Source organism: Ailuropoda melanoleuca, chromosome 9, assembly GCF_002007445.2.
Source record: "Ailuropoda melanoleuca isolate Jingjing chromosome 9, ASM200744v2, whole genome shotgun sequence".
Classification (NCBI taxonomy): Eukaryota; Metazoa; Chordata; class Mammalia; order Carnivora; family Ursidae; genus Ailuropoda; species Ailuropoda melanoleuca.
The window spans coordinates 87,841,849-87,854,209 of record NC_048226.1 but is presented as its reverse complement, the minus strand read 5'-3'; the positions used below and the strand labels follow the sequence as shown (position 1 = coordinate 87,854,209).

At 40.0% G+C, this 12,361-nt stretch overlaps 1 protein-coding gene across 1 annotated transcript in view; it reads right to left on the bottom strand.

Moving 5' to 3' along the window:
• Positions 1-12,361, bottom strand: part of FAM91A1 (family with sequence similarity 91 member A1) — a 40,956-nt gene that overhangs the window by 11,283 nt on the left and 17,312 nt on the right. Inside the window, exons 10-14 of the mRNA XM_034668520.1 lie at positions 10,316-10,448; positions 6,306-6,454; positions 4,421-4,555; positions 4,160-4,273; positions 177-249 (exon numbers count right to left, since the gene is read on the bottom strand). Coding sequence (XP_034524411.1) covers positions 177-249; positions 4,160-4,273; positions 4,421-4,555; positions 6,306-6,454; positions 10,316-10,448 — 604 coding nt within the window. The remainder of the gene's footprint in view (positions 1-176; positions 250-4,159; positions 4,274-4,420; positions 4,556-6,305; positions 6,455-10,315; positions 10,449-12,361) is intronic.

Genomic DNA, 12,361 nt, shown 5'->3' with positions numbered 1-12,361 from the left:
TAACCGACTGAGCCACCCAGGCGCCCCCACCTTTGCTACTACTCTTTAAAAGCAGCATCTTAAGACCCTAGAACTTAAAAATTTTAAGAATTCACTTCCTGCTATGTTTTTTACCAAACTATTGACAAAGATTAATGATAAAGAAGTCAAATAGATATAATTTAAGAGTAAGATACCTCCTTGTAGTTCTGTTTCATCAAATGGAAACGGTATGTGGACAGTTTCTCCTATCCCATGCAAACCGTGTCCCTAAACAAGAAGAAACACACAAGACACCTGTATTTCTGAGAACAAACGGATAATCAAACCATAAATAAGACTATGCCATGTGATGACATATCCTATATTAATATTCCATTAAAAAGCTTTCAATAATTTTTAATTTTTCTCCAGCAAGCAAAGACCATCTCAAGTGCACATTAATTTACAAGGCCATGTGTCTCCAATGGAGTGTACGGCTCATGAAAAACAAAGAGGCGGATTTAACAGGTACATGAGGTGTGAGACAAGTGAAGACTGAAATCAAGTACACTCACACAAGGGTTATCTGATAAAAGAATCCCATCATCAATCACCTGGCGTATCATGAACTGGGAATGCAAAACCCAAAACCTGCACTCAGATATACATTCAAGATTATGTAATTATAAAAGCCCCTCTCTATAGGGGTTAAATAAATTAATGGATGTATTTTCAAAGCAGCTGCAGAAAAAAAAAAAAAAGGAAGCTCCCTACGAACTGAAATGGAAAAGCCTCTACTTGCTAAGTGCAAAAAGCACGGGGACAGCACTGTGCATTGGCTCGCGCATGCATAAGAAATTCTAGACAGCTACAGCAGAAACTAATACATGTATCTGATTTCAAGGAGAAATGGGGAGAACAGAGCAGAGAGTGTTAGAAGTACAGTGATACTTTTCTCTGTGCATCTTATAATAGTGTTTTATTTCTGAATCATGGGAAGGTTCTATCAATTCAAAATTTAAGAAAAATCTTGAGTCTAACCACCCCACTCCCATGCTACGCATAATAATTTAGTTTTAGCCATTGCATTCAATTAATGTTCATTTGAACATTTAGCCATTGCATTCAATTAATGTTCATTTGAATTCTGTTACTTTTAAAGGGTTTTTTGCATTTAAATCCCTAAATTTGTTTTGGTGTAAGAATAATAAGCGTGAAGAATCTAATGTTTACGTGCATTTAGTGTTATAATACAAAATTTAACAATGGAGAGCTATACATTTTTTCCTTTCAAAAAACTTATATGTTATTGAACTTTAAAGTACTCTGATATAAAAGAAAAAAATCAAAGAAAATTCGCACTTATTAAGATGGTTCATATAACAACTTGAACATATTTCTTCGGACAGCTCCCTTCTACTTCATTTGGTGCAGTTGCAATTTAAACCCTAATCAAGACTGTTATAATGAAAGTATGGTTTTAATCAAGATCTTAATTTTGTTATAAGTTCCAGCAAGGTGAATTTCTTCCATTCTTGTTGAGCAAAAACAGAACTCTGTAACCAACACTGAAACCACTCTGTCTCCTTCTCCTACCACTGCCACCACACAGCGAAGATGTCGGGAGACCTTCCAGTGTCCTAAGTGCAGGACTTTACCCATTTCATGCAGATTATGCAATTCAGTCATAAGTTTCAACAACCTTATAAAAACAGAACCCATTATTATCTGCAGTTTGCAGGCAAAGGAATTCAAGATAACTGAACTTTCCCGAGACTCTGAATAAGTGGCAGAATCAAGATTTGAATTTAGGCAGACTGACTCAGGCCCGCACCTAACCCATACTGTTACACCATCTCCCACCACGAAGCCCTGCTCTGTGTCCCCCGCTCCGGGCTGATGCGGACGCTACCATGGTTTCAACCACCTCCCTCAGGGTTTTAAGAACCTCTACGTGCTGACGTGGAGACTCAGGTGAGTGTCTGCTGTTCAACTCTCATCTGGAGTTCAAAATATTTTCAATTACCGATTAGAGAGCTCCACCATCCAAATGTCCCACGGGCACCTTATACTTAACATGCCCTAAACACAACACATCATCTGACCCCCATCGACTGGCTCTCCCTCCTCTGTTCTCTCAAGTAGTGATATCACCACTCTTCCACCTTCACAAGCCAATACCCCAGGAATCATTCTCTTCCTCTTCTCATATCCTTCTCAGGCATCTGATCAATGCTACTAATTTTCATTGGTAATAATTTTTGCATCTATTTTTTCCTTTCAATTCTTATTACCACTTCCCTGATCTAGGCTGTCCTCAGCTCTTACCAGGACTCCTGGACTCCTACACTAAACCCTAACTGGACCTCTTGCTTCAGGTTTCTCACCCTTCTGGTTAGGGTAGCATTCTTGGGTAGCATACTCTCCAAGCCGATCTTCCCAAAACAAACTGACCTTAGAAATCCCCCTTCTCAGCACCCTTTACTGGCTGCCATCAAGCTATAGGGTACAGTCTAAGCTCTGCAGCAAAACAGTCAAGGTACACTACACTCCAGAGCCTGCCATCATCAAAACACTCATGAGAAACTACTCTGACCAGGTGCTGTTTTAGGTACTTGGAAAGTAGCAGTGGAGAAAAAGAAAAAAAATCTCTGCCCAGAGATTTATTCCTGCTAACCCCTCTGCGTGGCCTGGCTCTCTCCTGTATCGTCCTTCTATACTCAGCCTGAGTCTCACTGTCTCTGACAAGTGTCCCCCAAGCCTTTCTCCTTGCCTCAAGGCTGAACTGGGTACTATTCTCTAATGGTTGCACCGTATATAATCCTATTCAGCCCTCAGTAAAAAACTGAAACTGACTGCTTATGCAACATTTCCCACCAGACTTAAATCCCTGTCAGGGACTGTGTCTTATTTGTATATCTACATTAATTAGCACAGAATACAGCACATATGATTGTTAGTTGAATAAATTAATGAAATCTTTATTGAGAACCTACTAGGAAGCAGAAAGCGTGCGGCACACTTCACACACAGTCTTATTTCATTCATAACTCTAGAACTAGACATTGCTTATCTCATCATTAGCTGCTACTAGTATTTCTGTTGCTCTACAGTAAGTATTGCCATCTCCATTTTACAGGTGGGAAACTAAGTATAAGAGAATTATCTTCAAAATGTCACACAGCTCATTAGCACATGAAAAGAGGCTCACCATCATTAGGCATCAGGAAAATACAAATCAAAACCACAATGAGATACCGCTTCACACCCTAGGAGGGTTATAATAAAACAAAGTCAGATAATACTAAGTGCTGGTGGGAAGGTAAAATGGTGCAGCCATTCTGGAAAAACAGTCTGGAAGTTCCTAAATAGTTACACATAGAATTACCATATGATCCAGCATTTCCACTCCTAGCCACATACCGAAGAGAAACGACAACACAGCGAGCCACACAAAAACCTATAAATGACCGCTTACAGCAGTGATTACTAGTATTCATTATAGCCAAAAGGTGGAAACAACCCAAACGTCCAACAGCAATGGATGGAAAAACAAAATCTGGTCTATTCATACAAGGGACTCTTATCTGGCCGTAGTCCTGATTCATGATGGACTCATACGTGCTACAATGTGATGAACCTCTAAAACACTGTGCAAAGTAAGAGGCCAGCGACAAAAGACCACCTATTACGTGACTCCATGTATGTGAAATGCCCAGAATCAGGATTCGAGAGAGCGAGCAAGTAGATCGGTGTTGTTTAGGGCTGGGGAATAGGGGAGTGAGAACTAAGCGTTCAGGAGTTCTTTTCTGAGATGATGAGAATGTTCTAAAATGAGCAGGGATGGCTGTGGATACCTGCGCCCACACCAAAAACCATGGAGTTGTACGATGTAAATGGACGCATTGCACGGTATGTGAATTCTAGCTCAACAGAGCTATTCTAAGTAAGGCCACACGGCAGCAAAGAGGAAGCTGGAATTCCAAGCTGGGTCTAACTCTAAAGTCCGTGTTGTTTCTGTGGTTCCCACACTGCCAGACAAAGGCCAGGACGAAAACCCACATCTGAGCCCTTACATGTTTCAGCTTTACAAAGTTCAAATGACTGACATCTGACTGCTACTCGGCAGAAAGCTAGACAAATTATAACCTTCCAGATCAAAATCCAAAACTGGTTGTTTCAAATAAAGCAACGGTACCTGAATCAAAACTGCCGAATGGGTCAAAGCATCATTCAACATCGTGAGCACATTTGACGTAGGAACTACCCCAGGGTCATGACCCCAGGATGTTATGAGCAATCGATCATAACCCTATGGGGAAAAAAAGGAATAAAAGATGAATAAAATGGCATTTAGAAATTAAGAAAAAACAAAAAATTAAGAAGGTCACTATAATGCTGCTTACCAATTTCTACCCTCCTCAAAAATAAAGGAAGAAACACACCTCACACAACGTACCTGGAATATATCTGGCAGTTTTCGAAGTCTTGTACCTTTGGACAGTAAAAGAGATGGTGGTCCTTGCCCAGTGATGTAGTAAATGTACAGTTTAAACCACACAGAACTGACTTCTGGGATAGCTGGTCCAATATGCTGTGATGACAAAACAGGGAAGAGAAAGTTGTAATCCTTAGGTAAAGCAGACAAATTTCACAAGGGACTAAGGATGGTCTTACAAACAGCTAATGCCTCACATAAGCGTTAACTGCTATTATCCTTATGAAAATAAATTTCAAATGTTCCATTCGAACAGTTTCAATATGACCCTAGAATTGAGAAAGCATGCCTTATCACTGCAATTGGGAAAATGGACTCTGGAGCACAGCACCAAGGTTTGAATCGTGGCTTTGTCCCCTCAGCTATATCATCTTAAGAAGGTCACTTAAACTCTCCTGTGTCTCACTTTGCAATTCTGTAATGTGGCGATAAAGTATCTACCTTGTAAAGACACCATAAGCTTGTTCACAAAGGTTTAAAACAGCACCTGTCATATAATAAGCTCTATCGCAAAGTTCTAGTTACTGTCATTAATCACATGCGATTTTTCACAAAAGGGGCTACTGAACCTTCCATCCATCTTGCCATTCACTCAGTTCATGGACTCCTACTATACCTAGAAGTCATGTTACAGAATAGGAGGAAGTATGTATATGGGGTTGCGGGGGGAGCACAAGAAGAATTATTTTTAAAAAGCTTGGTAAATGCCAATCTATAACCACTCCCAAACAGAGGACAAGTCTGGGGGTGCAGGACGTATGCTCACTAAGGCAGCTAGAAGAGCATAGCAGTAAAATCAACCTTGTACAAAGATCCCTTCCTTTCTTCTACACCATTAACCTCGCACATCGAGGAGACCAGGCAGGATGTAGCACTGAAAAACAGAAACATGACTCCCACTCTCTGAAAATGGCACAGGCCACACTGTCCTTGCTAAGTATACAAATACACAACCAGGGGCGCCTGGGTGGCACAGCGGTTAAGCTTCTGCCTTCGGCTCAGGGCGTGATCCCGGTGTTATGGGATCGAGCCCCACGTCGGGCTCCTCTGCTNCTTCTTCCTCTCCCACTCCCCCTGCTTGTGTTCCCTCTCTCGCTGGCTGTCTCTATCTCTGTCGAATAAATAAATAAAATCTTTATAAAAAAAAAAAACCAAATACACAACCAATTTATTTTTAAAAAGACGAGCAGCAGTGTTCATAAGTCAATTTTAGAGATACCTAGAGTTCTAGCTTTCAAGCACCATCTTTCCTTTCCGGTTTATTTAGCAATCATAGCCCCATTCTAAGACACTTTATTTTTCTTAATTAAATTGACTTTATCCCTCAAGGCGATTTAGGCTTCCTTCCTAGAGCATCCAAAACATTCTCTTCAAAATACTGCATTCATCAGTGTGGCGCCCAGGTGGCTCAGCTGAGCGTGTGACTCGGTTTCGGCTCAGGTCATGATCTCAGGATCCTGAGAGTGGGCCCAGCGTTGGGCTCCGTGCTCAGGGCAGAGTCTGCTGGAGATTCTCTCTCTCCTTCTGCCCCTCTCCTCACTCACGTGCTCTCTCTCTACATAAAATCTTCAAAAAATAGTAATAAAATAAAATACTGCATTCATCAAGAAAACCTCAATGTCACAAGTCACTAGATGATACATGAATAAAACATACCAATTCTACCTCACAAACTGAACCTCTTACAACAGCATAAAATACAAAACTGCTTTCTGAGTTAGTGATTTAATATCTGGCATTTCTGCAAGCTGAGAAATAACATGATCAAACTGGTAAACCTCTTCTTCAAGTCACCACAGGGAAGTCTGAAAGGACGCCACTCGCGATGCTCCAAGTGGCTCTTTACCTGAGGGGTGCAGCTGCTCACAGGCCGGATTTCATTGGTGAGAGGAGCCATGGACACGAGCAGTGTGTAATTTTTGTTTAGAACTCGGCTGCAAGTTGCAGGGTCCAAACCAAGAAGGCTCTCACAGCGTAAGAGATCCAGAGGAAAACCTGAATTATAAGCAAGCACACAGGCAGGATGAAAGACTGACAAGATAAAACAGCAATGTCTAAGACAAAGTATCGGTAACTGCCTTGGTGTGTAAACACTGTTTCAGTAGACAGAGTATCTCTGTTAACAAAGTGCCAAATCCCCTGAAAACCACAAAGACCCTTTAAGAGTTAAAGCAAACAGTCTTTATTCCCTGATCTAGGAAGATAACCATCCACCGGTGTTTTGTGAGGCTACTACTTCTTCCATTAAAAATATGTAACAGATTTTAAATGTTCCCATTCTTAACCCTTTCGGAAAATACCAGTCCTATTTCTTCTCTAAAAAGATAGATAAGGCTGAAAGAAATGTCAGGAGACCAAGTTAGCCCATCTGCTCCTCAAGCAAGAATGAATCAAAAAACATGTGGCCTGTTGGAAGGGCCTAGAAGCACTGAGCACAACTAACCCCAGGACTTTGGTCTCTAATACCATACTCTAGTAAAAGAAACCTAGGAGAAAAGGCTGATTCCAAGACTGGGACAGAAGTACAAGAGAAGGCTGTTGTGCCAAAAAGTAAAGAACTACTCCAAAAGTAAGAATTTTGTTAAAAGATGGAGGCATGGAACAAGGAAACTGGAGGCAGCGTGAACAGAATCCTACCGGCAAAACAGGAAACAACCATAGCACATAAATAATTGAGAGAGTGATGAATTATTGTAAGCCATTGAAAAAAACAGGAATTCATCAATCCATACTGGGATTATAAAAGAATGCCTAGTCTCAACTGTTACAGGAAGAACTGGAGTTGGAAAAAATGATCACTGTACCACCATCACAGCAAAGAATGGTTCGGGCTGGACCACCACTGGATGCTCCATCTGGGGGAGATACTGATGAGGAGTCAGGTATGTGCTTGGTCTGAAAGTATCTGTCCACAGATTACTTAGTCGCTGCAGGTGGGGAGAATATTTAACCACATAGTGGAAAAATCAGAAAACACATTAACTGGGTGATCAAAACTAACACCACAATGGGGGACAGATGGAAATCACATGCCTCCGGATGTCACACCGTTAGAAGAACAGGACGTTACGTAGGTAATACTCTGGACCTGAGTGCGTAACCTGAACCTAATCACAACAAAACATCAGACACACCCAACACGAGAAACTTTCTAGTAAAACCAACAAAAAGGGACAATATTCGGAAAAAATAAGAATGTCATAGAGGACAAAAAAAGGTTACAGATTTGTTTCAGAATAAAGGCGATAAAGGAGACCTGACAATTTAATACAGTATCATATCTTAAACTAGATCCTGCAATTGAGGGGGGAAAATCCTATTAAGGACATTACTGGGTCAGCCGATAAACTGGAATACCAATGGCAGGTTACTGTATCAATATTAAATCACCTGAAGTTGGAGTCAGGGAATAGCCCTATTGTTAAGAAACGTACCCTTAGTAATTTTGCAGAGAAAGACCATGATACGCAACTTACTCCCCAATTCTGGATTAAAAGTAACTATACCATTCTTGTTCTTACAAACTTTTTGTAAATTTACAATTTCCAAATAAAGTGTTGATAATGGAGGACAGCGAGTCCTACAGACGTCGGAAGAGCATCTGTTGCGCACAGCCGGCAAACAAGGGGGGGGGGGCAGGAGAAGGAGAAGCGGCTGGAAGACAAGTCTGGCTGGAGCCAGATGTGAGGTTCATTTCAAAGTAAAATGCCAGTTAAGCAGGTGGCTTAGGAAAAAGAGAGAAGGGAAAAAGCCCTAGAAAAACTAGAGAAAGGGCGCCTGGGTGGCTCAGTCGGTTATGAGTCTGCCTTTGGCTCAGGTCATGATCCCAGGGTCCTGGGATCCAGTCCTGTGTGAGGCTCCCTGCTCAGCGGGGAGTCTGCTTCCCCCTCTGCCCCTCCTCCCACTTGTTCTTGCTCTCACTCTCTTTCTCAAATAAATAAAATCTTAAAAAAAAAAAAAAGACTAGAGAAATTTATGCTTGATTACGTATAATAAATCAAGAACAAATTTAATAAAACTGAGAAATCAGAGTCATGAGTGAAAAAGTATCAGATAAAAAATCTTAGCAAGGAGAGACTAAACCATGAAAGCTCTAACTGGTACCAGAAACAGTCAACTATCAAACCAACCTCAAAAGTTAGAATAATACTTAACTACTTTCATCCAGATAAGGTTTAGTTTTTTCATTTAACTTACTTTTTGGTACACAGATAATTCATGGTGAAAAACAAAGTTTAGTCCAGACTACTAAGCAACAGATTGTTTATGAATAAAGCAATAAAAAGCTTAATGTTCAAGAGAAGATAATGAAAGGGATAGAGCAAAAAAAAAAATTTTTTTTTTTCAAGAAACATGGATTTAAGTCCCATCTCTTCCACTGACTAATCATACAGGCCGTAATGACTAAATGGGCAGGAGGTTTGACCAAGCTTCAGTATCTTTATCTACAAAATGAGTTACACTTGCCTGGTCACTAGCACTAACATTCCTGGATGTTATGATGGGCAGGAAAGGATAGTATATTTCAACAGGGCATAACAGAGTATTTCAAATATTCTAACACGTTATCTCCCTAAGTCACCAAAAAGTCCCAGTAATTTCAGGATTTCTACATACAAGGACAGCTTCAAGATTGTGCTGCTCATTGCTTAGGTCACATGACCTATTTGGTAGCCAGGAAATGGTTACTATTAACAAATGCTTATGAGTAAGTGCTTGGGCCTCTTGGCACTTGGCGACTTAATATTCTCAGTTGTAACTATTTATGAACAATCTCAGAAAGAGCCCGGAATGGAATCAGTCCTAATTCTGCTAAAGCAGAACCCTGACCCTGACACGCTAAGGATGCAGAAGCCAGTCACGAGGAACTGAGTGTGTCCCGCTTCACGCAGCTCAACGACCCAGTGTCTTCGTCCTCACCTCCGCAACCACTTTTGTGAAGTGACAACCAATTCCGTCCTTCAATGTTTAAATTGAGCTGAAAAGAAAGCCAGATGCTGGTGAAAGAAGTAGAATGAAAATGGATATGACTCAGAAACCAGTGGTTCTTGGCCAGAAAAAGAGAACTTTAAAGTAAATCAAAGAATAAGTGAAAGTAAAGGTTCTCCTGGTGCTAAGAACTCATGGAGTTCCAAGATGCAGCCCCTGTGAATGAGTGAGGACTGGAGCCAAATGCTCTTCCCCGGTGCCCAAGCCATGTCACCTTTTTAAAAACATGCATTCCTCGGTGGCACTGACCTACTCAGGACTGACCATCTGTTCAACCAGTTTGGGGTTGGGGACCCCTCCCCTCCCCCCCATCTATCCCACGCCCGAGAGCGCACCCCTGGGCAAGACCCATGTCAGGGTTCATCAGAGATTAAAACTGCCACTGCCTTCTTTTACTCTTTAAAGTTTCTCTGTTCTCTTTTTTGTTTTTTAAAGTAAAATACTTCAGTAAACATTACAACAGTATTTCAATTGGAAGCTCCTTGCTTATTCTTTTTATACAATGGAATCTTTCATTCAGGAAATGGTGTTTCCTAAATCAACTAAACTTTGGCTTTGTTCACCCCTCAAACTGAGGCCTGTTCTACATGCGATCCAGCCACTTAAGCAAGTTAACACTCCGACCATTTCTGCAGGTACTAAGCAGACTGAGATACTACAAATGTCAGTGGCACGTAAGAAAGGAGACAAAGTAAAAGAAGAGTTGACGAGCAAAGAAATTCACAAAACAAGCCTCTAGTTGCAAATTCAACATGCCGGCTACACAAAATAAATTAGGCGGATTAAATAAGTGAGCATGACCTGTTTCGTTTCTTAGAAAGAAGTTCCATAGAGTCATGTCGTCAAAGTCAAGTACATTTATCATACCATAATTGGGTTGGTCTGGCTGTGCAGTCTGCGCAATTAGATCTTTATTATGACGCAGAAACAGTATTGTGTTTCTCAGAGTAAGTGCGTGATCAAAATATCTCTGTGCTTCTCCTTCACCAGTGCTCTGAACCTAAACCAAGAGAAAATAAATTTTGCAATTCCACTCTCAAACCATTCATCCTAATATATAATAACCACATACTACAGACATTATCAAGAATCAGTAAACCAAAAATTTGCCCAGGCAATACTGAGACAAATCTTAACTTAAATCTCAGTTGAGTTTCCATTTGAATCCATCTTTGAAGATGACAGAAATTAGCCCAGCAAGTAAAACTAACAAATTTAAGCAACCAAATAATGCTAAATTGTACCATTATATATAAATGCTCTCTCCCACATATGATTCAAACTGGGTGTTTAAAAAAAAAAAAAAAAAGCTAAGATCTATATTCTGCTTCATCCAGAAAAGTACTCCAATCCATGGTCACCAATTATACTTTTAATTCGCATCACCATGTCCACAGTTCTGTATCACTGGCTGCAAGGGACAACGGAGTATGTGATTCAACATAGCTATTTCAACACCACTGAATATACAGCTTAAATTCATTCAAAAAGGATTCACTGAGTCCCTATTATGTGCTAGGTATCACCTGTCTAGGATGTAGAGACAGAACAGAGGACAAAACCCTATGCTCACTGGCCTTACATTTTAATGCATGCACTTCTGATAATAAGTCAGGTACTTTAATATGTAAAAATACATACATCCCAGAAACAACACAAGAAATGGAAGGACAGGTCTACAAGGGAAAATGACTAAATTAGATTGGCATTAAAAAATAAGATCAACCAGAGCACTTGGGTGGCTCAGTCAGTTAAGTATTGGCCTTCGGTTCAGGTCATGATCCCAGGGTCCTGGGATGGAGCCCAGTGTCAGGCTCCCTGCTCACTGGGGAGCCTGCTTCTCCCTCTCTCTCTGCCTCTCCCCCTGTTAATGTTCTCTCTCGCTCGCTCACTCTATCTCAAATAAAAAAATCTTAAAAAAAAAAATAAGATCAACCAATTACGCTTAATCAAGATGAGGCTTCTTAAAAAATAGCTAAGAAACTATTTTTAACAACTAAACTTCAGACTAAAAGGCTTTCCCAAGAATGGCTATGTGGCATAAAAGGATATAGATATACAAAGAATAAAGTGACCTTCTAATTTGCTACATGTGATAAAAGACTAGTTAAGGTGAGAAAAATAAAAATCAGGAAAACAGAACTTAAAATATGCTAGAAAATAAAAAGTAATTGGCAAAAGNCAAAGAATAAAGTGACCTTCTAATTTGCTACATGTGATAAAAGACAAGGTGAGAAAAATAAAAATCAGGAAAACAGAACTTAAAATATGCTAGAAAATAAAAAGTAATTGGCAAAAGATGATATACAGTATATGAGAAATGGGATTAACAAGATATTAAAAGCACTGAGGGAATAATGGATGTATAAAGGTGAAAATGAAAGAAATCAATTAATAGCAAGGATTATCTCAAATATAATTCTGCACTATCAAACTAAAAATCCTACAGAAAAGGAAGAGAAAAAATGTTATGGTCTTTTTCTTTAAGATATAGAGAAATTAAAGGAATCATCAAAAATCCTCTAAGTAGCATATTTAATACACAGAATTCATTGCTAAAGCACAAAAGGTACCAAAATTATTAGTCAAGGAAAAGATTCAGCACACAAACTATTAGCATAAACAGCAGACAACAACAAAAAAACAAAACAAAAAACCCAGGAAACAGAAAGACCATGAAAGGGCAATCGAGATTTACAGCTAAGGACAACTAGGGCTATCTTCATGGGGGGAAGAGGTGGCTATGAGCAAATATGGCTGAAGTCTTCAAGATGCTAAAGGGGATAGTGAGAGTGGTAAATACGGTACCCGTGGACACTGCTCCAGATTTAAGACAAGGGAAACAAAAACTTCAAATAAAACTGAAGAGATCTCAGAGAGTCATACAAAAAAAAAAAAAAAAAAAAAAAAAAC